The sequence below is a fragment of the Phocoena sinus genome, chromosome 6, assembly GCF_008692025.1.
Source record: "Phocoena sinus isolate mPhoSin1 chromosome 6, mPhoSin1.pri, whole genome shotgun sequence".
NCBI classification, from domain to species: Eukaryota; Metazoa; Chordata; class Mammalia; order Artiodactyla; family Phocoenidae; genus Phocoena; species Phocoena sinus.
In genome coordinates this window covers 2,064,834-2,091,731 of record NC_045768.1, presented here as the reverse complement: position 1 = coordinate 2,091,731, position 26,898 = coordinate 2,064,834, and the positions used below count along the sequence as shown (strand labels likewise).

Sequence of the window (26,898 nt, the reverse complement as noted above, 5' to 3'; positions counted from 1 at the left end):
GGTAAGAATGAGCCAGGAGGGGCAGGCAGGGCCCTTGCTCCTCCTGGGAGGTAGACAGGCCTCATTCACGGCACACGCAGGAGAGAGAGACACACAAACACACACGCACACACCCTGCTGGCCTGGAGAGACCTACAGCCCACAGCCCTTTGAACCCAGTGCTGGCCTGAGGAAATTGGTCCTGGAGGACCCCGAAGGCACGTGCCAGGCTCCCTGGACAGCTGCTGGGGGACGCTGCTGTGCCCAGGACAGTGCCTGCCCTCCCAGCCTCAAACACTGACAAATCCCCGAGATGAAAAGTCCCTCTGGGAAGTAAAGACCGGGGCGCAGCCCTGGGGCTGGATCCACAGAGCAGGAGCTGGCCCCTGGGCTCTGGGCGCCCAGAGCAGGCCCAGCCTGGGGTCCCGGGAGGGGCAGGAGCTGAGCCCCAAGCCACCCGGGCGGGCCAGGCCTGTCACACACGCCAATGGCTGAAACCAGTCCAGCAACCAGAGCGGCTGGTGGGCAGGGCGGAAGGAAGGGACGGCGCACGGAGGGAGGCTGGAGAGATGACGCGCACGTCCACACAGGCCCCGCTCCCTGGTGGCCTGGCACCCAGCGCAGTGGGGCAGCTCGCGGTGGGAGCAGGGGCGGCTCTAGCCTCTGCCCAGCTCTCCAAAGGCAGGAAGCTCCCTGAGGACAGGGCAGGGGGTGGGGTCAGCAGGTCCACACCAGAGAGGTGGACGGGCAGCCCCGCGGGGCAGGGGAGAGGCTGCCCTCCGCACGTCCTTAGCACCGGGGCCTGGGGGATGGGGAGAACCTAGGGCTGGCCAGGCCCACGGGAAGTGTCCTGGTTCTGTGCTAGTCCAAGCTTCCCGGGAACCGGGGGAGGGAGCACACCCCGACCAGCGGCTGGGTCACTACCTGGGCTGCCATCGCGGGTCGGGAGCGCTGTGGGCTCCCATGGAGAACAGAGTGGCAGGGGGTGTGGGCAGCAGGACACCGCTCCGCCCTGATGACAGGAGGACAGAGGCAGCCCAGGTGGCTCAGCTTACAGGATGCTCTCCTGCCTGGAGGGCTGAGAGGAGGCCACTGTGGCCAATGCCCAGGCCTGGGCTGATGGACCTCCCACCTCGAGACGGGACCAAAGTCTCCAAAAGCAGCTCCTCATGGGCCTTCAGCAGGTCTCAGGGGTCCCGCCAGCTGTGTAAGCCTGGAAACCCACCCAGGGGCCTCTTGCCGGCAGGCCACGCGAGCTGGGAAGAGTGGGGTCAGGCGGGCCGTCTGCAGAGTTCTGCAGGCTCCGCGCGGCCTCACGCCCCGAGGCCTGGATCACCCCGAGGCCCCCGCTGCCTGCCGCCACCTCCCATCCCCTCGATGCTGGCCAAGGCCCTCAGAGCCCTCACCCCAGCCCCTCGGCGCCTGGCTTGGGGTGATGCCAATCTGGGGGAGGGGCAGACAGAGGAGGACTCCAGGTGCGGGGACAGGTGAGAGGGACTGAGGGAGCTGGACACACAGGCTCCTCTTCCAGGCTGCCCCTCAGGGTCAGTGCGCCTCGGGGACGTGCTCACACAGACCAGAGGGCCGACGGGGGGGCGGGAAGGCCCCCCGACCACATCACAGCTCCCCCTCCAGGGTGTCCGTGAGCTTCTCCTCGTCCGCCTGCTGCTTCTGCTGCTGGATCCTGGCGTAGGAGATCGCGTCGCCCCTGGGGAGAGAGCCAGTCAGCGCCGCATGGGGTCGGACCCCAGACACACAGCCCTCCCAGCCTCCGCCCCATTCCTGACCTGTGACCCAGGTGTGGCCCGCAGACAGAGCCTAGCGGGCCCTCCAGTTTCCCCAGGCAGAGACCCTACTGCTACGATGGCAGAGACACATCTTGTCACCTCTAAGCATGACAAAGGCTGCCTGGGATGCTGGCCTGAGGGTTCGGGTTCTCAGTCTGGGCTCCGCGAGAGAGGGTGAATGCTGACCGTGGAGCCAGGTGTGGGCCCCGATGGGAAGAGGCTCTCAGTAGCCGTGCCTCTGCCACCCCTGCTACAGGCTGTGACGAGGCACGACGGGGCCACCAGGGAGTCCCGTGAATCCTCCTGCTCTCACTCCCTAGAGCTCGGACACCCTAGAGACATGGATGGGGGTCACTGACAGCCTCTGTGCTTCCGTTTCCACAACAGAATGACGGGGGCCACTCCCAGCCCTCTCCTCCCTGCGAGACTTCAGAAGGCAGGAAGTAAAGATCCCCCACCCCCGGGGGCTGGGACCAGCAGACGCACTTCTTGCCCAGAGCAGACAGTCCGTACAGCACTCCGGTGGCGAAGGCGATGGCGTTGCCCAGCAGTGTGGTCAGGGTCAGGCTGATGACGATGGGAACGACGGCCATCCTAGAGGAGAAGCAGAGGTCAAAGGGCACTACCACCCGCAGCCATGACACCACTTTCAGCTTCCCAGGTTCACCCAGCCCCCTTCCCAGACAGCCAGGAACAGGAAGGGTCCCCAGAAATCAGGTGGGGCACAGGTGCACAGCCGGGCTTCGTAAAGTCCTCAAACACCCGTGAACTTGTCTGTAAAATTCTGTGCATTTTCTGGGGAGAGAACCCAAAGCTTTCATCAGATTTTTGAAAGGATCTGTGATCCAAATAGGGTTAAACAGCACCAAAATGGCCCAAAGCCCTGTGCATAAAAACAGGCAGGCGAGAAAATCCAGTGTCAGTTCAGTCCCTTAGCGGCTTTGTGACTCGGGCAAGTTACTCAGCTGAGGCTCAGCCTCTCTATGATAAGGTGGGGATCACGCCTCAGAGATTTTGAGACTGAACGAGATAAGGCATGTTAAGTACTTAACACGAGGCCTGGAACAGGATAAGCACTAAATAAATGTTGGCTCTTATCAGCGCAGTAAAACCAGCCGTATCTCAACAAGGACGGTCCCAAAGGTTAAAGTGCACAAGACACGGGGCTTCCTCATTGCAAGGTGCACGCCAAGAACGGCTAACTGGCTGGTGAGGCAGCTCTGTCTGGTCCAGGCTGGCACCACCTGGAGACAGGTGTCCACTCTGGCTTAAGTATCCATGGGGCCGATGCCTGGTCCTGGTTGGGATTTCCAGACTGGTGGCAGTGATCTGGGTTAACACACACACCCTGTACACAAGGAAGACGAGACTCTTCTTAGACTCTTCTCGGACTCAACCAAATGAATTCTACCTGAATTTCCATTTGGGCGGGACGTGTGATCGTGAGGTTTTACTGAAGTTATAAACTTTCTAAGTAATAGAAATTGCAAAGGAAAAGAAAAGACCATGGGGAAAAATCTGTAAAAACAAAACTAAAGGCAAACAACAGGCCAGAAATACATTTGCAGGAAATATAGCAAAAAACTAAGAAATCTTTAATATAGAAACACACGTAACTTACTAAGTAAAATGTTACAATGTCAAAAGGCGAAAAAGAAACTAGACCCTTAACTACCAAAAACGAAAATGCAATTAGTAAAAAACTTACAGAAAAAGATTTTACCTTAGATAACAGGTACAAATGTGAAAAGGGCACACGGCCCTGGGCCGGGGGAAAGACAGAAGAAACTCAGGTACTCTCTTTGGAAAGCACTTCAGCCACATATTGAAATCTTTTAAATGACTGTAATCTTTGATCTAATAACCCCACACCTGGAAATAGATCCTAAGGAAATCATCATCAACACAGAAATTTTTAGCACCGAGATGTTCATCACAGCCTGATTTGTACTACAGGTTACAAATGAAGAAAAGCATGATACGTTCAGCGGAATAAATATTCCTATCATTAAAATTCATCTTATGGGGACTTCCCTGGTGGCACAGTGGTTAAGAATCCGCCTACCAATGCAGGGGACATGGGTTCCATCCCTGGTTCAATCCCTGGAAGATCCCACATGCTGCAGAGCGACTAAGCCCGTGTGCCACAACGACTGAGCCTGTGAGCCACAACTACTGAGCCCGCGTGCCTAGAGCCTGTGCTCCGCAACGAGGGAAGCCACCGCCACAATGAGAAGCCCATGCACCACAATGAAGAGTATCCCCTGCTCACCACAACTAGAGAAAGCCCGCGTGCGGCAACGAAGACCCAACACAGCCAAAAATTAATTAATTAATTTTTTAGAAAGTCATCTTATGAAGCCTTTGTGGTAATACTGAAAATATTTCTACCATGATTTTAAGGGGGAAAAAGAAACAGGATACAAATGTACTTGTAATGGTTAAAACTGTGTGAAAACAGGTTTTAGAAAATGCCTGAAGACAGAGTGAAAGGACACATATCAAAATGTTAATGAGTAGTGGGGCTTTGGGTAACAACTTTTTATTTCCACATTATTTTTAATGAACATATATTACTGTTAGCATTTTTAACTAACTAAAAAACATAGGAATGCCGGCAAAGGAGGCGCCAGTGCGTGGTATTTCATATTCCTCTGTGCTTTGGACACAGTGGAAAACGGCTCTAGAGCTTGAGCATGTATCCTGTGCTCTGACACAACTACTGGCCTCCAGAAAGGGAAGAAACCCTTGAAATAAAAACCTCCATATTTATTTCTAAAGATAATCTAGACACAACCACTACGGCTGCTGCTGCCAGACGCTGCTGAGGGCCTCCTGGACACCAGGCACCGCTCCGGAAGCTGCATTAAACACACCCACAGATTAGTTCAGTCTCACGGCTCAGACGGGAGGTACTACGTACTGAACTTGTCAGATGTGGGAAAATAAGAGAAAAGCATATTTGGAAGGCACTATCTTTTGTTCTACAACTTGCTTCTTTCTGCTTTCATGTCAGGACATCTAGATCGGCCACACTCCTGAAAGGCCGCACAGAGGCACATACGGATCTACCAGAATCTGCTCTACAACTCCCAACCGATGGGCCCACAGTCCGGGCATCTCTCGCGTTCTCTGTTACACGTACTGCCGCGAGGTGTACACACCTCACGTCTGAATACTGTGTGGCTGGACCTGTAGGCCAGACGCGGAGCCCTGGACGCTGGGTCCCATCGTATAGCGGGTCCCTCACGTGACCCTGCACAGACGCCATCCCTGTCTAAACCTCTACCGAGAGTAAACTAAGCAGCCGTCCGCCCAGCCCGGCCAACACTGTCACCTGCAGAAGCAGGGTCTGGGGGAGCCGAGTCAGGCCCGGCCCGCGGCCCCTCACCCGCAGTAGAAGACGGCCTTCTGCCAGGAGCGCAGCTGGTCCACCTTTGCCGCCACCGTGTTCGCAAACTCGATGAACTGGCAGCAGAAGGGTGCCTCGCACAGCAGCAGGACGAACGCGTTCACGCTGCAGAGAGAGGAGCAGGCTGGCGCCCAGGCCGGCGGGTCCCCCGCCCCCCTCAGGGCCCCTCCGCCTGCTCCCGGCTGCTCCCCACACTCTGGGCTCTGGGAGGAGCCGGAGCAGGGCAGCCAGTCCACCGCCACGGCCCGCCCTCGGGATGCCCTCGCTGGAGGAGGGAACTCGGCGAGCCCTGAGCGCAGCGCGTGTCTGCGCTGGGGACAGCTGAGCCCCAGGTGGCACGCCAAGGGTGCCTGCTCCCGCCTTTGGGTTCTCCGTGTCCGGGTCACAGTCACCGTGACCAGACACTGGGCCCTCACAGCGGGCTGGGCCCTTCCATCCACCCCCACCGTGGAGGGAAAGCACCCTCGCTATCCCCGTTGGCCCCCAAGAACCCCCTGAGCCCCAGAGCAGGAACTCACACAACTAATGCCACCCCCGGTCTCCCACACACCACTGGTGCCCAGTAACCCTCACAGACCAGTCCACCCAATTCAACTCATTCGTGTTCCACCTGGGAGGTGCCCAGAAATCCACACGCCCCAACACCCCCCAGCAGGACGGTCACACGGCTACTCACATCATCCACACGCCGGCCGCAATGTTCAGAGGGTGGATGGTGATGCAGTTGAAGAGGCCGGAGATGGCGCAAGCTTGAAAGCAAGAGACACGGGCAGGAATCAGCAGGGAGGAAGGGACAGAGCCTGCGGGCAGGCCACCTGGGCAGACAGCAGCTCGTGGAAGCACGAGACCCCTTCCGACCCCAGCACCTGGCTCTTACAGCACCCGGACGTCTCCCCACTGCCACCAGAGACAAGCAAGGCCAACACAACGACTCCACGAACAGGTGAGGACGCAGCCTCAGACAGGCGAAGCGGCTTGCCCAGACTTCACGGCCAGGGTGCGGCCGGACCCCAGAGCTGGCTCGCTCTCGGGGCTCAGCGAGGCAGCATGGACATCCCGCCCTCTCTCTGTTCTGGGGTTGGAGAAGCCCGCCCTCTGAACCCCAGCTGTCCCAAAACCCATCCCACAAGGTGCGTAGCATGAAAAAGAGAATGTCTCTCAAGGGCTCAGGCCAGGGCAGGCGGCACCGTGCCCAGGGCAGGCCACGAGAGAAGTCCTCTGGGTCTGGGTTGGGACAGGGCTGCCCCTCTTGGAAAAGAAATCAGGACCAGGTCGACCTGGATCACAATTCCAGCTCTGACTGACCCGCCAGCCCAGTGACTTTGTGTATGTTCTTTTCACCTTTCCAGGCCTGTTTTCTCTCCTGCACACAGGACAGCCCTACAGCCCAACCCACCCACCCTGAAATACCAAGGGTCTGCAGCGGGGAGGGTGCATCCTCTCCTACCCCGGAAAGCGGGTTCTCTGATGCCCCAATTGCGGAGCCTCGCTCACCCCTCCTGACAGCATCCCACCGAGGGGTCCGCACGGTCGCCTCCCTCCTCTCTCACAGCCCCCAGCCCGGCTCCACCGAGACTCCGGGAGTCCGCCCGGCAGCGCCTGGCCGCTGGGCAGGAAGCTGGGCCTTCCGAGGCAGCGATGAGCAACCAGTTCATTAAACTTGCAGCAGCTCCCTCTGCACCTGACCTGGAATTCTCCGGTTTTCCCACGTAACCCTATGCAGACAGCAGACGACGGAAGAGGAAACCAGACGCAGCGAACCCAAACTGCAACGGGACCGCCCTCACAGGTCCCCCGCCAAGGCCTCCTCCAGCGACAGATGTACTTCCCGCCTACTAAAGGCGGCACCTGTCCTGAGACAGGTCGCACACACATTCAGGCAGCAAGGCTCCCCAGGGCCACAGACGTGAGCGCCCACAATACAGCACTGCCCCTGCGTGACGTCAGCCGTGCCTGGTCTCACCTGACAGCGCCCCACACTTCCTGCCGCAGTCGGCACGTCACCTCTACCCCACTATCTACCAACAGCCAGCCCTGGGAGAGGACCAGGCTTCAACCCAAACAGGCTCCAGGTAGGAGTCCTTTAACCATCAAGGGCTGGAAGATGTCCCCGCGGGGTGTCCAGCACTCTTGCCGGGTGAGGGAGGTGCCCTGTGCCAGCCTATCTCCTCCCAAGCTCTGGCCTCCAGCTGATGATCAGGACCCTGAGGAAACGCCTCTCCTGAGACCCCCCCACTGCGTTGGAAGGTGACGCTACAGCCACCAGCCGCAAACACAAGGCTTAGCTGAACTCCAGTTTCATCTCTAAAGCTCCTCCGTGCTTTGCATTCTACTCTATTATATACTATTTGGGATTCACACGACAAGCACTTTCCCCAAATCTGCAGGTGAAACTGACATTTCAGAGCGACGTCACAGGTTTCTCCTGAAGCGTCATCTGTAGCCCCAACACCATGAACTCCTGGGGTGGCCCAAGAATCCCACTTGGAAAAGCGCAGAACGGGATGCGACGCCAGGGCTAACGAGGGAGTTGGTGGGGCAGCTGACCCCAAGATGGAGGGAAGAGGATGACAGCCCACAGACTACGCTCAGGCCCCTTCCCTTCTCTCCCCCACCCCGCCCCATCACTGTCACTCCCACAGCAGCCTCGCTCTGATCTGCCAGGGAAACAGCTACCCAGACTCCAGAGGATCACGTCTAAGCCCTGACCAGTCTCTCCTACAAAGTCAAAAACACGCTCCCCCTGAAGAGCAACGACAGGGACGCAGAGGCCTTTTTGTGACTGGAGGGAGGGCCTGTCCCGTTATCACCCCTGAACTTGCGTCCAGCCTCCATCCACCTGGGAGGACCACGAGCCTGGAAGGGGAGCCTAAGGAGGTGCTCCTTCGACATATCGGGTCCGGGTCTGCTTGCCTCTGGAAGACCTGCCATATTATCCTTAGTTTACTTCTGTAGCGGATCTGCCTTCCTACGTATGTTCTTTGGGGGACTGCGCTCAAAGCGCCTAGCTTTCCAGGAAACCTGAGGTCGGGGTGTGCGTGTCCGCGATGCGGGGTGGGGAGTAGAAGTAGGGGAGATGAGGGACGGTGGAGGCAGAGTTGACAGCAGAAGGGAGAGCTGACATCAGGGGAAGCGCACTGCCTCCAGTGCGGACCCAGAGGAGAGGCCGCCTCCCTCAGCTCACTGCGTGGCCCTCCCGTGGGGACCGCCTGGCCCTCAGGAAACCTGGCCAGCACCTGCCCCATTTATAAACAACCTTCGCCCAAAGGTTAAGGCGCCTGCCGCCCGCACCCACACCCGAGTCAACAAGTGAGGCGGCCTCCGGACCAGACTGAGCCCGGGTTTCAGCACTGGCATCTGGGCAATCTCGGAAGGCCCCCGGAGTAGGTGCCGCACTGCCCTCACGCTCAGAGGAGCCGTGGAGGAGCAAGTCTCGGCCGCGTCGTTCCCTCCTGGAACGTCCCTTGAGCTGCTCGACAGCCCCGGACCCAGGAGCCCAGCCCGCGGGCCGGTAACCACAGCAACCGCAGAAGCGCCGGCTACCCTCCGCCCCCGCCGCGGCCCAGAGCCGCGCGTGGCCCGTACACCCCGGCCCCAAGCCGGCCTCTTCCCGGGGGTAGGGGGGGCCGCGAGGTGAGGCCACCGGGGGGGGGGGGGGGGGGGGGGGGGGGGCCGGGCGCGCATGCGCAGCGTGCGGCAGCGCCGGCCCCTCCCCCAGGCTGGGTACTCACAGACGGCCCCTAACACCCCCGACAGGCGACACAGCCAGCGGTACCACCATGTCACGCCCTCCTCCTGCTCGGGCGGCGCCGAGCTCACGGACGCCACAGCCGTTCCGCCCGCACCGCTCATGGTGCCGCCGTCCGGCGCTCCCGCAGCCCTCACAAAGGGTTCCGGAGCCGGCCGCGTCGTCCCGGCGCGCTGCCTTGTGGGAGAGGCGGCCGCTTATTAGCATAGGGGGCGGGGCTCTCGGGGTCGGGAGAGGGGCGCACGAGAGGCTCGTGCTCATTAGGATAGAGGTGGGGCCGCGGGTAGGTGCGCCCGAGCGGGCCCGTGTCCATTAGCATAGGGGGCGGGGCCCGCAGGGACCTGGACGAGGAGGGCCCTAAAGGCTCGCGCTTATTAGCATAGGGGGCGGGTCCTGGCGCCGCAGGACTCCCAGGCAGTCAAACATTCCCACCCAGACTAGTATAGGGGCGGGGCTTCGATGAGAATTATCAGGTGCGCCAGCCTCAGGGCCCCATCGGGACTCCCAACTCCCTCGCCTCTCCTCCCTGGGTAGGAAGACGACCGCTAGGGGTGGCCAGGGGGTTGCTCAGATCTGGTGTGGATCTGGAGCCCGACCGCGGCCAGGGAATCCCTGCCGTGTGGGGAGGTGGGTTTTCAAGCCATATTTGGACAGGTTATGTAAAGAAAACGCCACTCAGACCTCACGTTCCGTTTATTGGTACCCGAGGGGCTGGGAGCTGCTTTTCCGGAGAGTCTCCCCTCCAACCCTCTAACGTTTTGCACGTTGGAGGAAGCCCTAAAGGAGATACTTAAGATTGGAGGGAATTCGAATTGGAAAGCCAGGCACCAAACGGGTGCTCATAAATGTCAGGTTCCTTCTTTTCCCTTCCCGGACCGGGAGGAGGCATCCCACCGTGACCGCTGGTCAACTGAGAGATGTGCTTGGAGATGCGGGGCATCGTCAGGCTAATAAGTTCTAGCCTGGAGGGTCCAGTACTGGCCCCGAAGGCTGGTGTGCGCCTCCAGGAAGCCCTGGCTAAACTCCATCTCTGCCTGGCTGCCCTCTGACTCCCAGTAGAGCGTCTGTTGCCCACGAAATGTCATTGTCCTCAGGCTGTGGATATCCCGGATCTGGGAGGAAAGGGGCAGCCCCAAGGGACCGACCACAAATGATAATTAGCTAGCATTCACGAGCCCTAATATACAAGGTATCATACACCCAGGGTCACATTTAATCCTCACACAACAGCCCTATCAGGAAGACACCATTATTCTACCTAGGAAACTGAGGCTCAGAGAAGTTGTGCTCCTTCCCCAGGGACGCACAGCCAGGATGCCAGAGCTGGGATTTGAGGCCAGATTAGTTTGATTACAGAGGCCAGGCTGCCTCCTCCAGGGAGCTGATACCTTACAGATGCCAGTTCTCCCAGAACACGTGAAAACCTCATCGGGGAGGGCTCGGCCCACTCTTCTGGTAAAATTATATCAGGGTCTAAAATCATGCTTTGGTCCTGGGTGAACTGGCAGTCTACATTGGAAAAGGTCTCTTCTATTTCATTCTTGTAGGGAACTCAATAAGCATTTGTTGGTGAATAAGTGGAGGAAACTTTTCTCCCATTCTCTCACTAATGATTTTGAGGGTTTTGATCAGAAGTAAACTCAGTGGGTCCTGTAGCCCAGCAACCCCCAGTCCCTGTCCCCAGAGATGGATGTCCAGAATTAGAGCAGAAGTCATCCTGGTGGCCTCACCAAGATGTAGCTGGAATCCGTTTCCTCGGTTCTGGTGCCCATGTCCATGGCCAGGGCACGGATGGCGATCCGGGCCTGTGGGGCCACGTCGATGAAGATTCGGCAGCCCCCCATGTTCCTCCCATCCGGGCTCAATGATGGACTCACGATTTCACCCCGGGGTCCAAAGAGCTGCATGTCACATCCTGCAGGGGGAGAGCAGGCGTACAGACTGGGTGTGGACCACCTCCGGAACATAGGAGTCCCCCAGAGTAACCACTCTCGCCAGAGGCCAGGGCAGCAGGGCAGCCGGGGAGCGGTGGGGGATCAGTGTGGCACTGAAGTCAAGATCGGGGCTCCCAGGCAGAAGTCTCCACCGAACCCCATCTCTACCACTTCCCGGTTGTGTGACCCTAGGTGAAGGCTTTAAACGCTCCGCGCTTCAGTTCCTTCCTCTGTAAAGCGAAGGGAACGACAGCACACACTGGGCAGGGCAGTCTTTAAGAGGAATCAGCAAAGTCACACGTGCAAAAGTTCTTCATGCTGCACCCGCCCCAACCGGGGCAGCCCCTCCTGCCTGCGCCTCCTGGGCCTCCCTCAAAGCAGGTGCCTGCACGTGGGGAGGCTGGGAAGTGAGGAGTGATGACCAGGTAGGAGCTGGTGCCTGTGCGCTGCACACTGAGGGGCAGAGGAAGAAGCCCCCCAGGGTCCCACTTCTCACCTGCGGCCTGGGGGGAACCCCTGGGGAAGCCACCTTCAGCAAGCTTGGGCTGTGGAAGAGGGCAAGCCCCCTGAAGCAACCTAGACGGCTCTCCGTGGATACGGATGGGGCCACGGGCTAGCAGGGCTCTCGGGGACGCCATCCTCCGCACGAGGTGTGCACGTGCACCCACGCCCTGCTGAGCGGAGGAGGAGCCGGGAGGACAGTGCACCCAACAGGACTGGGGGAAGAGGCTCGCAGAAGGACCTTAAAGGATCCTGAAGGACCTGAGTGCCGGGGCCAGGGTGTGGGGCCCGCGATGGCCTGAGGGAGGGAGTGAGGATGTCCGCTCGTCTCGCGCAGGGCCCCAGAGAGGAAGGAACACCGTGCACCTCCGGGACCTCGTCCTGACCGCACGTACAGGGATGGGGGTGTCGGTGGGTGTCCGGGAAGGCGCTGCTTTTCATTCTCAGTCAGCTCAGCTCCCTGTCTGCCTTGCCCGCTGGCCCGTCGGGACTGGCCCCGTTGGCAGCAGCACCCAGCCAGCCAGCCTCTGGGGAAGGCGGGGAGGCTCCACGGCCTCGCCATACCTCGGTGGAAGGCTCCCGGGGCAGGCTGGCTCGAATACCGAAAAAGCACTCCGCCTCGCAGCTGCACGAGACGCTGCTTCACCACCAGCGTGTTGGCTTTGGAGCTGAAAGTCAGGCCGGGCAGCTTCCTGCACATCTTCCTCCAAGTGAGCCTGCCCCAAAGCAGCAGCATCTCCCCTGGGAAGTGGCAGTGAGGTGAGGACCCAGCACCCCGAGCCCAGGTCCTGACTCTCCCACTTGCTGGCTATGCAACTGTAAGGAACTGGACGTGTGATCATCTCTCCTAGCCTCAGTTTCCTCATCTGTGAAGTGGGGACAACCACACCCCAGTTATGAGCTGGCTGCGATGGTTACACACGGGGATGCACCTGGAGAATCCCCCCAGGAATAGGGCACCCTGGAGTCACACTCACTGCACCTAGCAGATCCTGTCACTGGCAATAGTTGCTCACGTGGCCCTAGACATACCAGCACTGCAGTTGAGGGAACTGTCGAGGACTCGGAGGGTCACCACCTCACCCAGGGGCCGCCCGATGGCCACTGCACAGTCCGCCCGCGCTGGGCCTCGCATGTCAATGGTTCCTGTCGGCTCAAGGTGCTGCCAGCCACAGGCGCCTGGAAAGGGGGGCGGGAGCTTCCAGGTGGGGTATCCCCAGCAGGGCAGGGCCGGGGGCTTTCCGTGCTGGGGAAGGAGACTGGGAGCTGGGGCATCTGGCGTCCTCCTGGGCCCCGCCGGAAGCTTTCTCAGGCAAGGAGAGGGCTGCGTGGGCCAGAGCATCGCCACCCAAGGCAGACAGCCACCACTGACGTGCCAGCAAGAGGGAGGCAGCGTGTACAGTGGGTCACACAGGCGGGGATTCTGACTCTGTGACACCCTCAGGTTGCTTTCCCTTGATGATAATAAGTGAGCTTGCACTTTACCATTGAGGAAGAGGCCCCCTGAACCCGGCCTCCAAGCCCATCCCTTCAGCCCAACCGCACTCATCCCAGCGTCCCGGGCGCTGCAGCCACAGGACCACCCCCAGGAGGTCCCCACAAGGAGCACGGCCTGGCTCTCCCAGGTGAACATGCCTTTGCCCACCCCTCTTGCAGCCAGTCAGCCGCCCAGACAGAAAGGAGGAAGGAACGTAACTGGACTCCGCTGGGCTTTCCTGGGGCCCGGGCGGGAGTCCTTGCGGCCGGGGAGCTGGGGAGAGGAGGTGGGCCTGGGGCTGGGGCCACTGCGGGGAAGCAGTGGCAGCTGTGGTCTGGCCAGGAGCAGTGGATTCCTCGTGGGGCACCGGGCTGGGTGTCCCCTGCCCTGCACAGGGCCCAGCCCAGCAGCCCCGCACCGTCACCGGCTTGGGCAAATGCTGGCAGAAGTCGGCTGGCACGGGCACCTGGGCCTGGGGTCCGAGGCAGGCGTCGTGCCGGCGCTGGATGCCATCCCCACACGAGACAGAGCACTGCCAGGAAAGACAGGAAGGAGTTGGGACTGACCCCGCTGGAGGGTGACAAGGACAGCGGCGACCACAGGCCGGGCAGGATCTGATATAATCTTTGCACAACACGGGAGGCGGGCATGGGTGTCCACGCTCCTCAGAGAAGTCACCTTGCAAGGATCACACGGGGAGGAGGGGCAGGGGTTCAAGCCCAGGTCTCTCCCCGTCGCCCTCGAGGTCTCTCTGCCCTGCAGCCCCTGGAGCGGGGAGCAGGCAGTGCGGCTTCGTCCTTCCACCCTCCATCACTCTTCACAGCCTGGTGTCCACCCTCCCCTCCCACCCCGCACTGCCCCGTCCAAGGGATCAACTCCCCCGACCCAGATGCCCAGGGTCCTCCTGACTCAGGCAGCGGTGGCCGTCTGCTTTGCCTCTTCTCCCTCCGCACCTTGAGCGAGCCCCTCTGCGGGGGACCTGGCCCTGTCTGCCTTTGTCTCTCCAGCGCCTTGCGAGGTGCTGGGCACGGGGTGGCATTTGCTCATCTGTGGGGAGTTATCAGCCCTTCATCTTCTGGAGTCTCCGGACCTCAGGGCCTCTTAAGGCTTACCTGTCCCCCACGTCTCTAGGCCTTGCTATGTCTTCCACCTCTAGGTGCCCCGGCTGCCCTCTCCCCGAGAGACCCAGCTCTCCCCCTGCTTTCAGGGGGTCACAATGAATCAAAGCCCCAAAGGTCCCCATGCGTGAGGACCCTCGGCCCGTGCACTCGCCAGCCCCAGCTGCAGCACTTACCTGCATCCAGGCGCTGACGTGCCACCGGTAGGTGCAGTCGGCGATGATGCAGGGGATGCTGGCCTGCGGCCGCACCAGACCTACACAGGCCGCCCCGTCCACCTCTGTGTCCTGGCCTTGGTCCAGCTGCACACAGGCCACCGAGCGCATGGCAGTGCCGAGACCACAGCTGGCTGAACATGGGCCAAGGGACATGACCTTCCACCTGCAGGAAGAGAAGACCCCAGAGAGAGGCTAGGCTCCCTGAAGGTGGCACTGCCCCGGTGGGCTCCATGGATGGCCAGCCAGGACAGGTTCCAAGGCCACTGGGATCCAGCAGTACAGCCCCTGCACCCCTCCTGGCTAGTCACAGGGCTGAGTGGCAAGGGAAAGGCTCTGCGGGAAAGAGAGCTCTTTTCCCTTAACAAGGTGCCCCCTTTCTTCCCCTTTATCACAGGACACCCGTGGACACCCAGCTGCTTGCTAGTCCGAGTAGCAGGGACGGGGGAGCGGTGGCCCAGGATGAAGGAGAACAGATCTCCACATCAGTCAGTCCTGCCCATGTTAACTTATCATGTTTCAACAAACGATAATGACCGACAGTTTTCAGAGCCGGGACAGAAGGCAGGCAGGCCGCACTGGAGACTGGAGCCCTAGAGTCCCCGTGCTATGCTGCCCTCCCGGCCCGTGATGCCCCCTCTCAAAAACGCGCCTCTGTGGGCCTGGCGCTCTTCTAGACTCCGGGATATGGCCGTGAACCAGACCAAGTCGGTCCCCCCCCCCGGCCCACCGTGGAGCATATACGGTTCTCTGCCTCGTGACATCTGGGGCCCATGTATGGGTCTTTCTCGTGGGGGCCAGCTGCACAGTGTAGGACGTTTAGCAGTACCCCTGGCCTCCACCCACTAGATGCCAGTGGCAGCGCTCCCCACCCCCAGTTGTGACAATTAGAATGTCACAGGGGGGACTTCCCTGGCGGTCCAGTGGTTAAGACCGCACACTTCCAATACAGGGGATATGGGTTCGAGCCCTGGTTGGGGAACTGAGATCTCACATGCCGTGGGGCGCAGCCAAAAAAAAACCCCAAGGAAACCAAGTCACAGGAAGGACTCCCCGCCTCTGCTCTCTCTGAGCAGAGCCTGGGAAGGGATATCCAGAGCAGACACATTCAGGCAGTGGGAAAGGAGGTGCAAATGCCCTGAATCAGAAGCACTGCCTGGAATGTTCCAGAACATCAAGGAGGCCAGGGTGGCCACAGTGACATTCCAGGGGTAACCAGAGCTCCTGTGCATGTGAAATTCCCATTAAAAAAAAATCCCAGACCATTTCAACTATGACGTGGGAAAATAAACGGGGTGCACATTTAAGCATAGGCAGGGAAATCAAGCGACACGGGTATGGATGGTAAATGGATCACAAAGCTACAGCGATGAAAACAGTTTGACTTGGGGGTGGGAGTAGGTGGGGGAAATAAAACAACAGAGCCTGGTAGGAGCCTCGACACAGATCCAACCCCCACGAGAATTTAAGATGTGATAAAGGGGGCACCTGGGGGGATCCAGCAAATGCTGTTACTAGTCAGTGATCTGGAAAAACAGAGTTTGCTCCCCGACTTTGTGACTGACCCCAGGTAAATCACAGACAGATGAGTTAAAGGTTTTAAGGTAAATAAAGTCTTATCTGTAGTGGTGTATTTCTTTAAAACCAAGGAGACATAAGAAGGAAACATGGAGATATGCTAGCATCTTTAAATCTGGTGGTGGGACAGGGGTGACTGTTACATTCTTTTCTGGATGTTTCTGTATGATACAGAAGAGCACGGTATTATTTAAAATGCAAAATTACAAAGAAGAAACCACGGGAGAACTGTGAACAAGGCAGGTGAATATTTGCCCTTCCCTCTCGGGCTCCAGCCTGTCCCCGGACCCCACTGGTGTGAGTTGTCTGTCCCCGCAGCTTTGGCGGTGCTGTGCCCCAGCCGGACCACCCTCAGGCTCTACTCAGATGCTGCCTCTTCCACTGGGAAGCGCCCCTGCCCTCCCCACCCCGTCACCCCCATTAGAACCGACAGCACTGCCTGAGTTTGCTAGAGTGTCTCCTCTGACACCGAGCGCAGCCTGCCTGGTGGTCCTGTTTCCTGCGCCACCGAGCTGCCCTTTAACCCCCACGGGCCTGGCCTGGCGTCGGCACAGGCCAGGAGTTCAGGCTGCCTACTGCACACCCTGGGGCTGCTGACCTGGGCGGGCAGGGCTCCGGGCTGCAGGCCTCCTGCTGCTCTGGGCGAGGCAGCCCCTGGCACTGGGTGTCCGGCAGGATCTCCTCGGCCTTGTCCTCCCCGTGGGCCCGGGCGCAGTACAGGATCCTCTGCGCAACTCCTCCCCCACAGGTCACGCTGCAGGCCGCCAGCTGGTACCGCCACCTGGGGCAAACCGGAGTCAGGGGGGACCCTGAGAAGTGGGGGGCTTCCCCTCACTTCCCCAGACTGGAAAGGGCCTGGAAAGGTTCTCTCTCTGGGGGTCACTTTGACATCTCCACTGAGAGGCTGAGCGCAGTGGACGGAGAATATTCAGAAGACCCCATTTGACAGAAGGGGAAGCTGAGGTCGCAGCTGGAGAAAGCCCGCACGCAGCCACGAAGACCCAGCGCAGCCAAAAATAAAGAAATAAATAATTTTATTTTTTAAAAAAAAGAAGGGGAAGCTGAGGGTGGCCGTGTCCAAAAAGCAGTGCGGGGAGGGGCAGGGTACCCAAGGGGCCCTGCCGAGATGTCTGTCTCCAGTGGGAGTCCTAGCCCCACCGTCACCTGGACCCCGCCCCTGCCGGCACTCCCAACCTTCCTTCCCACCGTTTGCCACGTCGCACCAGCACCATCCAGCATGAACTGTACGTCTCCCCCATCAATCTTATTTATCATCTGTCTCTCCCTTGCCCCCAGCGTCTACTCCAGGAGGGCAGGGATGCCTGTCTGTCTTGTTCACTGCTGTGTCCCCTCGTGCCAGAACAGTACTTGGACATACTTAGTAGGTGCTCAGTAAAGAGCGAGCGATGAAAAAATGACCCATCAACCACATGTGCCCTCAGCGTCCCAGACCCTGTGCGATGCACGTCACACACTTTAAAAGCCCCACAGTCTTCCGGGCACCAATACAATCCACTCCTGCAGGTGAGGACAGCAAGGGTCACGAGCTTAACGGGAGGTGATGATGCCACCTCCAAGAATGCCCGCCTAGGACCACCTGTCTCCTTGGGAAGGGGCTCACCTGGCAGGGCAGGGCTCCAGGCTGCAGTCCTCGAGGGGCCTGGGCCGAGGCATCGGCCAGCACTTGGAATGAGGCAGGGAGACAACGCGGCCTTGGTCCATCCTCACACAGCGAACAGCCAGTGGCACCTGCCCCCCGCCACAGGTCACGGGGCACGGTGCCAAGGCTCGGGTCTCCCACCTGTAGGAAGGAAAGGCCAGTGCTCCGTAGGAAGCCACAGCCAGGGTAAGACTCCTTCCTCCCTGGGGGACCCACACTGCTGCCCCTCCGCATCGTCTCCCTCCCCCGGACTCACCAAGCCGGGCACGGGGCAGCCTGGCAGACCTCCTGCCGGCTCCCAGGCTTGCCTGCCAGGTCACACAGCTCTTCCCGGACGGGTGTCCTGAGGGCAGAGTCCATGCACATGAAACGCAGCTCCATCAGGCCTGCTGGGAGGAAGGAGGGACCCCGCGCCCCAAGAGGGGGGCTCAGCAAGGACCATGGGTGCCCCACTCTCTGAAGAGCTCTAGCAGACGAGGCCCACGTGGATCTGAGTCTCGGCTCTGCCACTTAGCAGCTGTGTGACCTTGGACAAGTGACTTAACCTCTCTGAGCCTCAGGTTTTTCACCTAATGGTGCCTGACTCGGAGGACTATTTATAAAGATTTTTCAAGGGAAGCTATACAGTGCCTGGTGCATAGTAGGTGCTCAAAAGTGGTAACTGCTCTTATAACTTGAGGGGCATTATAACAGTTGCTATATGAAAATCTCTTACTGTGTTTATCACCAAGATGTTATTAGGACCGTGTCCTTGCATCTCTCTGCAAAAGTATCCTCAAAAGAAATCTCTGGCCTCAATTCTAAACATGCTGGAGTTTACCTGAGCAAGTGATTAGGGGTTTAGTTTGCTTATTTATTTATTTACTTATTTACTTATGCCGCACAGCTTGTGGGATTTTAGTTCCCTGACCAGGGATTGAATCCGGGCCATGGCAGTGAAAGCGCTGAGTCCTAACCCCTGGACCGCCAGGGAGTTCCCAAGGTTTTAGTTTAAAACGCTGTGTATCTTAAAATTAATTTTGTTTCTCTGGGTTGGCCTCCAGGAAGCTCAGAGCTAAGTTTGGGGCCCATCTCAGACCTTAAGAATATGCTCTTGGGTGCCAATATGGTCAGGTTTTATCATCATTTCCTACCTTCCAGCCAGTCAGTGAGCACATTCGCGTGGCTGTCCGTACTTGGCCCCAATCTCCTTGCTTATAATGTCATGTTCTTGTGTAGCTGGATTTTTTGTAAGCCACCTCAAATGCTTTTTTTAGAATTAGCTGACCCTCGGGGCATTGGGGTCCTCACCTTGACCACAGGAGACGGAGCACGGCCCCGCCAAGGGAGTCCACACGTGTGTGGCATAAGCCTCTGGCCTGGCACTGCCCGCCGGGGATGCAGCCTTCTCCCCTGGAGACTGGGCATCTGACTGCAGAGGGCAAGCAGCAGGCTGGTGGGTCTGGGCTTCCCATCTCCACACCTCTGGGCACCTGGCCCTCCACTCCCACCTACCCCAGTCTCTTCAGGAGAGAACAGAAGTGGTTACCAGCACCCCAAAGGCCTCCCCTCCCCGCTGCTCCTTTCCCGGGAAGCCTGCTTCCTGGCCTCCAGGGGATGCCCTCACCACACGCCCCACCTTGGCCTCTGCGTCAGCATCAGTAGTCACTGTGGGGCACGACCATGCTGGGGCAGGCACGCTTGGCCCTGCAGTCCCCACCAGCCGGGGGCGGGGCACGGGGATAGGATTGGCCGGCACCCTTGTCCGAAAGTAACATCACCCAGCCTGAGCCCGTGGACGCAGGCAGGAGCGTGGCAGCGTCTTTCTGCGCAGCAGACAACTGACAGCGTTCCATCAGGGCCTGCGTTGCCAGCGGGAAGGGGGCTGCCCAGCAGCTCTGAGATCTGTCTCTAGGGTTGTCCTCTGCCCAGGGCCTCCCAAGGACAGCAGCCCTACACAGGGCAGTCTTCTAGCACTGGCAGGAGGCCAGTGGTAACCAGTGCTCTCCATTCTCCAGTGTCCAGGATACTCACATGGCCCCAGCCCGGAGGACATGCCACCTCGATACAGGGCTCGAGGGCAGGCAGCTTCTCGTCTGCGGAGCAGGGCCCAGCAGTTGCTGGCGCCCCCATGCCATCTGCCCCCTGCACACACGTTGTGTTCTGCACGGCCGGATCTGTTCCACAGGCCGACGAGCACGCATCCGGCATCTCCCTGAGGACGGCACAAGACAGCCATTAGGCCCTGCCTCTGCTCCTGGGGCAGAGAGGCAGTGAACCTGCTCCCCCATATCCAAGAGCCCAAAGGGGGATCCCCGCCGAAAGGCAGAAGCCAGGGGCCTTTCCCTGAAGCCTGGATGAACGGCTGCTGGCCCTCCACTCGGCACCCAGGGTGCAATGACACCGGCCCTGACCCTCCCGCCTTCCAGAGGCAAAGGTGGGCCTCCAACCAGACAACCTAGCAGGTGCTGGGAAACAGGTGCCAGATGCAGTCGATCACCAGTTCAGGGACAGCAAATGCATCTCCCGTGGCAGCCCTGAGAGGTGCCGGCTGCTTGGAGTGCTGTGTTGAGAAGGATTCTGAGGCCGATTGGCCCCCAGGAGGAAAGAGTGGTGACTGCTACGTCTGCCACGGATGCGGGGCGTGTGGGGGAAGACGCCCAGAGCCACACGTGGACCACCAGTGACCTAGGCCACCTCCTTCTCACTGGACAAAACTGGGGCCCAGAGAGGGAGGGGACTTGCCCGGGCCACCCAGGCAGTTAGCGGCAAATCAGAATGATAAGCCTCTATCAGCTGGGACACTGTGGAAATGACAATAGCAGTGACAAAGTGACATTTATTGCTTTACATCCGTGGTTCTGCTTGATCCTCGCAGCCCTCCACAAGCAGAGACTTGGAAGTTCAGAGGCGGAAATGGCCAGTCCAGGGCCTCCGGGATAGGAGGTGATTCCAAGGTCGGCACTCACCCAGGGTGGTGGGGCCTGGCCAGAGGTCTCAGGAAAAGGGGACACTCAGAAGGGGCAGGGCTCAGCTCAGGGATAAGCCCTGCCAGGGAGACTCTGCCTGGACCTGCCTGGATCCGTGCTCACCTCCGGGGGCAGGGCTGGGGATTGCAGGTCTCCACGGCCGCTGGCTGCTGAGCCAGCGCTCTGCACCAGAAGTGGGGCACCGTCCTCAGGAGGCCTCCCTGGGCCTCCACGCAGCGCACCACCCGCTCCTGCAGGCCCCCTCCGCAGGAGGCACTGCATGGGCCGAAGTCTCCGGCCGCCCAGCTGAGGAGAGGAACAGAGCATCGGGCCCCTGGCCGGGTCTCCAGGCTGGCTCAGCGGCGGGGGTGGGAGGCTGGCAGGTCTGTCTAGGCGAGTCACTTCCCGGGCCTGTCCTGGGCCCACTGTCCCTTCAGGTACCTGGACACCGCGCAGGTACAGGCAGCCCAGCCCTCCACCTCTCCAGGTGTCCCCAAGCTGCACCTGAGCCTGGGGACCACTGTCTAAAAGTGCCTGTGGGCGGCTGCCCCAGCCCTGCCCCCAACAGGGACGGCTCTATCCCTAGCCTTGTGCTCCTGCCAGGGGGTGGGCCCCTCCCTGAGCCTCCCAGGCGGGGCGGTCACCCCCCTGGAGCAGTGAGCGCCTGAGCCCCAGGCACACTCACTACGGGGGACAGGGTATGGAGGCACACGACTCGGACCATGCCGCCGGCTGCCGGCTCCCTGCGCACCAGGCAGCCTCCACCCACTCGTTCGCTGCCTGGTCCCGACAGCTGTGGGTCACCCAGCGCAGCCCTGCGGGGAGAGAGGGGGGCTAGACCACCTCCGTGCGGGGAGCAAACCAGGCTTTCAGGCGAGCCCTGCCCCGGGCCTCACCTGCCCCACAGCTCACCGAGCAGGCCCCCCGCACGGGAGCCCACGCCCAGGCCAGCCGACGCTTGGGCTGGAAGTAGGTGAAGGTGATGTCTGGGCGGGCGAGGCTGCCGTACTCCTCACCGTAGCGCCTGTAAACCTGCAGGAGACACACGGAGAGCCGGGGCCTGTCCAGTGGGCTGTCTGAGGGCCACTGTCACGGCCACCTCCTCCGGGAAGCCTTCCTCCATCCCTATACTCTTTCCCTCGGCAAGCCGTCACCGACACTGACCCCACGCCACGCTTCGAGGACGGCCCGGTGACCAGGACGCTGCCCCAGGCTCACAGTGGGGTGGGGGAGGGTGGGCTGGTGGTAGGTGTGGGGATAGAGGTTCGCACAGGGGATTATGGGAGCAAGAAGAAGGCGCCGAGGTTGACCAGGGTGGGCGCCTGGGGGGAGGCGTGGAGGCGGGTGAAGGGGTGTTCCAGCAGAGGGGAGCCCAGCCCCGGCCTGGGGTGAGACCAGCACAGCTCGGGCTTCTGCAGCAGGAGATGAGACCCAGAGGTGGGCAGGAAGGGGCTGGATCAGGGGCCCTGTAGCTGTCTGGCGGCTTGGGCTCGAGCCTGAGGACACAGAGTTAAGGAAGAGTGTCCAGCAGGGAGCCTGGGTCTGTCCGTACTTCACGAGGGTCACTGGGTCCTGTGAGGGGCCAGTCTGGTGGGCAGAGGCCAGGAGGACGCCCCCAAGCTTCCAGCATCTACTCCCACAACACCTCATCTGGCCACCCGTCACAGTCCTCTGCTAAAATGCGGGTTCTTGGCACACACACACCCCCCAGCAGGTCCTGGTTGAGTGTCTCTGAGAGGGGCCCCGGAATCTGTATTTTTTATCCTCACCGCAAAGGATGACCACAGAGCTGCTTGACACCCAGCCCTTGGAACAACGTTCCCAGGGGCGGGGAGGTGGGTGAACTGGGCCACGTGGGGAGGCGGGGAAGTGGTTAACTGTTCACTGGTGGGGCTCGCTCTGGCCTGGCCTGGACTTCTGGGGGAGCCCCTGCTGCCTCCCCAGCCGTGGGAGCAGAGGGTGGGGCTGCTAGACCAAAGTGAGGGGCCATCGAGACTTGGACTCCCCCACAAAGGCCGTCAAGGGCTATTTCAACGTCCACTACTTCCCGTCCACCCTCCAGCACCTTCCTCAGAAAAGCACATGTGGCGCCACTTGCAGACGAGGTTACAGCGTGCAAGCACAGCCGGGGCTCCCAAAGAAACAGCAAGAACCACCATCCACCCAGAGCTGCCCCTGGGCCAGGGCCTGCCGCCCACGCTGCCCGCCCATGACCCCAGGAGGTGGGACTGCCATCTGGCCCCCACTCTGCAGATGAAAATCTGGGGAACCCAGCATCCCCGCCAGAGGAGAGCGAAGTGTGGGAGGGGGATATTCAGGCTCCAGTTCTGGCCCCGACAGTGCCCGCCCCTTTGTCCCGGAACTTCTGGCCACCTTCCGTGTGCACATGTGGGGCACCAGACAGTCTGCCAAGTGCTTGCTGTGCGTCGTTTTGAAGAAAAAACAAACGCATCTTCACGTCACGTAGGTCGGCTTAGTCTCATTTTGCAGACAGGGAAACCGAGGCTCAGAAAATTAAGTCTTTTGTCCAAGTTTCTGCAGAGCCAGGATTTGAACTCTGGGCTGAGTCCCTAGCCTGTGCTCTTGACCCCTGGGTCACCTTGCTTCCAGCTCTCGGGCTGCCTCTGCTCCTCTTGCATTAGATGCCCCCACCGGTGGGTCTCTAATCTGGGCACTGGCCCAACCAGCCTCCCCCACGGTCTCGTGCCCCCCACCCTCCTTCGTCCGGGTCGGACGTAGCCCGACCCCAACTCCGCCCTACACAGACCCCCAGCAGCTCCCCAGGCCCCCAGGAGGAAGCCTGAACTCCTCACATGGCCAGCAAGGCCCCTCCAGGTCTGCCTAGCCCTCCAGCCTCCTCGCCTGGAGGGTCCCCTTCCTCCCTCCCTCCTAAGCACCCCTCCTGGGCATGCACTGCTCGCCTCCCTGCTCGGCCTGCAGCGTCAGCTCATCTCAGACCTCGGCAGCACAGCCCCTGTCCCGGGAAGCCCCCGACCCCTGCACAGGGCTCTCCCTCTGACCCACTCTCAGCACCCCAGAACTCCCGTGGGCTCTGAGCACGGGGACCCCAGGCCCCCCAGCGGCCGCCAAGAGAATGAAGAGGTGTGCGTCTGAGCTGACGGACCAGCGGACGCCAGGGGGAGGCCCCCGGTCACCTGGATCTCCATGTCGTCCTGGGTGGGGCCCTGGATGCGGATCTCCTCCAGGCGGGGCAGCCGGTCCTCAGTCAGGGTCACTTTGTACTGGATGTGGCTGTCCTCCAGGAGGGAGGGGTAGGTGGTGCTGGGAGAGATGCTTGCATTTCCGGCCACGACGTAGCGCCCACGGATCCTCACTGCTGTTGGGGGAGGGGCCGTCAGCACCACAGAGACCCCACCCCTCCCCCACCGTGGGACGTGGCACTGCCCCCCTCACAGACAGGTCCTGTTTAAGGAAAGGTGACAACTGGGCCAACGGGGCGTGACTTCCACAGCCGCACCTGCCACTCCCACCCCAGGATCCCCAGCCTTCCCGGGGAGCAGGTCCTCCTGGTATCCCACGCTCTGAACAGGGTGTCTGACTGCGGGAGGCTCCCCAGGCGGCAACTCTGTGCCTCTTCCTGGAACCTGGTGAGCGCCGTGGACCTGCTCCCTCACCAGGTGCACTCACACCCCACTCTACGGGGGCTCAAGGACCCCAGGGCGAGCACACCACCCCAGATTCAAAGGTCAGGCCAGGGCGCCCCCTGGAAATAAAGACCCACAGCGGCGTTAAGTAAAGAGGTCGGCCTTGCCCAGAGACAGGTCTGACCTGCGCCCTGCATCTGACCTGATCTGGAGCGTCTTTGTTTAGGGTAGGAGCTGGCCACACCAGAAAGACCAAACACGTGACTTAGGGTGGTGGCCTTGAGTCACCAAGCCTCAGCCAACCTGAAGACTGAGATCGTCCAGGGGGCGATCAATCCATCCCCCAATCGTGTCTACATAATGAAGCCCCATAGCACCTGGACCCTGAGCTCAGGAGAGCTCCCAGAGTAGGCAGTACACCGTGTGTGTGGTCACTTTCGAGCTGGACACGGAGCCCTCCCTGACGCTGCCCTAGGCATCTCTTCCTTTGGCTGGATTTATTTTGTATCCTTCCCCTGTAATAAGCCGTAACGGTGAGCGTAACAGCTCTCAGAGTTCTGGGAGTCCTCCCAGTGAATCATCCAACGGACGGCAGCTTGGGGAGCACCCAAACTTGCAGGTGGCATCAGAAGTGAGGGCACCTTGGGGCTGTGCCCTCGACCTTCACGGTCTGGTTAACTCCTGTGGGCGTCCTCTGGCCAACTCACCCAGGTGCGTGAAGAGAGGCCTGTGGTTGATGATGTATATGCTGGTCAGGTTGGGGGTAACGGTCAGGAATGTGACATACTCTAGGAGGAAGCAGGGCGGGGGTGAGGGGTGTTCTCAGGTCACTTAGGTCACAGTCAAAGGGAGCAGGTTTCAGCGCCAGAGGGAGGTGGGACTCAACTCCTCAACTGACTTTGCAAAAGACCTGACCTGTTCTATAAATGGATCAAAGTCAAGGATTTTCCAAGCATAAGGTCCCTCCTGCTAAGAGTCCTTGAGCAGGAGAGGAGAGGACAGCCCACCACGGATTTCCCAACGTCTGTATTTTTTCTGCAGCACAGGTGCACTGAGCAACCGTTACTGATGTGCCACAACCCCAGCAGTGGCCTCATCACCAAAATCTGAGCCTCACGGGGAGGCTGGCAGAGAGGAACGCGGAGGCTGAGGCCGCTAAGAGGGCCCAGGGCGGAGCCAGAGTGCGGGCCCCGCCACCTAGGCAGCCGGCACCCAGGCTCTGGGCTGTGGGGTTTCTTGGAGGCTGGCGGGAAACCGGCCCTTCACCCCCAGGGAGGCCCCTACCTCTGGCTCTTCCGGCCGTGAAAGAGCCGTTCTGAGGACGGCACGTGCTGTTGTCCCCGCCACACACCTGGCACACATCTCGCACCTGCCCAGAGCCCATCCTGCCGTCACAGCCAAACGTCTGAGCAAAGGAGAGTAGCAGGTGAGACCCGGGTGACGTCATGGGACGGTGCTGGCCCACTGACACCCACAGCTCTGAGGTTCACACAACCAAATGGGGCATTTCTGCAGCTTCTGACATCTGTGCAGGAGGCAAGCTGAAATGACTTGTCCAAGGTCACAGCAAGGCTCTTGACCCCAAGCTCGGCCCTGTATCCCAGCATCACCCAGTGCAGACTCTACTGCAGCTTCACGGGGGCAGCACCCCCCAGACCTGACCCCTCGAAGACCCCTTAGCATCTTGGTTCCTGATGGGAGAGGCCTCGGGGCCACAGTGGATGGAAGGGCACCTCCACTGCCCGAGCACACCTACCTTGCAGCTGCCCGACACGCACAGGCTCAGGGTCCCATCCTCCTGAGGGCTGCTTGGCACACACCGTGTCCCATCCAGGAAACTGTCCCCACGCCTCACAATGAAGCTCTCGCCAATGGCCCGGCACAGATATCTACACAGAGCGTCCCCTGGGAAAGCAGAAGGACAAGAAACCCGGATGGGAGGGTGGCAGGGAGCAGGGAGGGCAGTGACCCTGTGAAACACGATCCAAGTGGGCCCTCACCGACCCCCAAGCGCCATCCCGCTTCACTCTTTGCATCTGGGGCAAGGTTTCTATTTCCCACCTGTCCTGCCTCCTGAGGCAGTAATCACATGGCGATGTAATACATGTTATTGAATTACAAGCCAGGGAGCACGCTCGGTGCTTCCCCTGTGTCATCGCACTGACTCCTGCCAGCAATCCTGGCAGCAAGCTACGCCTCTTATCTCCATTTTGCAGATGGGGAAACCGAGACTCAGAGATGAGAAGTCGTGGCCTGACCTGCTAGCCAGGGTGGGATGCGTGATATGTCTGATGCAGGGCCGAAGCCCGCTCTCAACAGCATCAGAGTGATGGTGGGTCTCCCCCAACGACTCTCCCTGCCCCGGGGTCTCAGGCCTGGCTCGTCCCGGCACCCCCCGGGACCCACCTCGACTGTACTGCTCGGCCGTGCCCCAGCGGTAGAAGGAGGTGCTGCCCGGGGAGAGGTGCAGGGGCTCCCCGTTGGTCTGCGCGCACTGCTCCGACATGAACTCCAGCTGGGTCTTCTCGCAGGCCTGGTGGAAGGAGGCAGAGGACGGGAACGGGAGGGGCCGGGGCAGGGGGCCCGGGGCAGGGGGCTCAGGCAGGGAACCCTCGCCCCGGGAGACAGCAAGGCCCCCGGCAGTGCGAGGGCCAAGATGTGGGTTGGAGCCCAGCTCCTGGCTGCACCTCAGTTCCCTGCTCTGTAAAGTGGGGATGTCGAGCCTTCCTCCGCTGATGGGGGCCTACCACCCAGCAACGCAGAGGAAAGCCGGCAAACAGCACTGCGGGGGGGAGGCCCCAACTTCAGAAAACGGGGCTGAGTATGTGTATTCGCTATGTCTACACCTGCAGAGGCAGGTAATTGGAAAAGTCACAAGAGTCAAGGGCAAAGGGCTTCCGCACAAGAACTTCCGCGGGCAGGCGTCCTGGCCTTTT

At 60.4% G+C, this 26,898-nt stretch overlaps 2 protein-coding genes across 7 annotated transcripts in view; both read right to left on the bottom strand.

Moving 5' to 3' along the window:
- Nucleotides 1-1,448: 1,448 nt before the first annotated feature.
- CACFD1 (calcium channel flower domain containing 1) lies at nucleotides 1,449-9,170 on the bottom strand. 2 transcript variants are annotated; one of them, XM_032634040.1, is made up of 5 exons: nucleotides 8,910-9,105; nucleotides 5,855-5,927; nucleotides 5,158-5,283; nucleotides 2,253-2,360; nucleotides 1,449-1,687 (listed from the first exon to the last, which is right to left on the bottom strand). In XM_032634040.1, the coding sequence occupies exons 1-5, from the start codon at nucleotides 9,028-9,030 to the stop codon at nucleotides 1,597-1,599; spliced, it is 519 nt and encodes a 172-aa protein (XP_032489931.1). In that variant the 5' UTR covers nucleotides 9,031-9,105; the 3' UTR covers nucleotides 1,449-1,596. The 2 variants fall into 2 exon arrangements, with proteins under 2 accessions (XP_032489931.1, XP_032489932.1); XM_032634041.1 differs by lacking the exons at nucleotides 5,158-5,283; nucleotides 5,855-5,927 and having other exon boundaries at nucleotides 8,910-9,170.
- Nucleotides 9,171-9,601: 431 nt separating this feature from the next.
- The window catches only part of ADAMTS13 (ADAM metallopeptidase with thrombospondin type 1 motif 13), a 32,537-nt gene continuing 15,240 nt past the window's right edge, over nucleotides 9,602-26,898 (bottom strand). For 4 of the 5 annotated variants that reach the window (XM_032633989.1, XM_032633988.1, XM_032633985.1 and 1 more), the window contains exons 13-31: nucleotides 26,369-26,495; nucleotides 25,719-25,867; nucleotides 25,247-25,367; nucleotides 24,670-24,750; nucleotides 23,513-23,694; nucleotides 21,254-21,389; nucleotides 21,043-21,172; nucleotides 20,481-20,663; nucleotides 19,423-19,603; nucleotides 18,700-18,820; nucleotides 17,666-17,795; nucleotides 17,371-17,550; nucleotides 16,348-16,530; nucleotides 14,133-14,337; nucleotides 13,058-13,370; nucleotides 12,394-12,540; nucleotides 11,926-12,102; nucleotides 10,657-10,841; nucleotides 9,602-10,038 (exon numbers count right to left, since the gene is read on the bottom strand). In XM_032633989.1, coding sequence (XP_032489880.1) covers nucleotides 9,874-10,038; nucleotides 10,657-10,841; nucleotides 11,926-12,102; nucleotides 12,394-12,540; nucleotides 13,058-13,370; nucleotides 14,133-14,337; nucleotides 16,348-16,530; nucleotides 17,371-17,550; nucleotides 17,666-17,795; nucleotides 18,700-18,820; nucleotides 19,423-19,603; nucleotides 20,481-20,663; nucleotides 21,043-21,172; nucleotides 21,254-21,389; nucleotides 23,513-23,694; nucleotides 24,670-24,750; nucleotides 25,247-25,367; nucleotides 25,719-25,867; nucleotides 26,369-26,495 — 3,096 coding nt within the window. In that variant the 3' untranslated portion in view covers nucleotides 9,602-9,873. The remainder of the gene's footprint in view (nucleotides 10,039-10,656; nucleotides 10,842-11,925; nucleotides 12,103-12,393; nucleotides 12,541-13,057; nucleotides 13,371-14,132; nucleotides 14,338-16,347; nucleotides 16,531-17,370; nucleotides 17,551-17,665; nucleotides 17,796-18,699; nucleotides 18,821-19,422; nucleotides 19,604-20,480; nucleotides 20,664-21,042; nucleotides 21,173-21,253; nucleotides 21,390-23,512; nucleotides 23,695-24,669; nucleotides 24,751-25,246; nucleotides 25,368-25,718; nucleotides 25,868-26,368; nucleotides 26,496-26,898) is intronic. The other variant, XM_032633987.1, reaches the window with a different exon arrangement.

Coding starts and splice junctions, on each gene's coding strand:
- CACFD1 (XM_032634040.1), bottom strand. CDS start 9,030: ATGAGCGGTGCGGGCGGAACGGCTGTGGCGTCCGTGAGCTCGGCGCCG. Junction 2,361..5,157: donor AAGGCCGTCTTCTACTGCGG/GTGAGGGGCCGC, acceptor CTTCTCCTCTAG/GATGGCCGTCGTTCCCATCG. Junction 1,688..2,252: donor CTGTCTGCTCTGGGCAAGAA/GTGCGTCTGCTG, acceptor CTCTCTCCCCAG/GGGCGACGCGATCTCCTACG.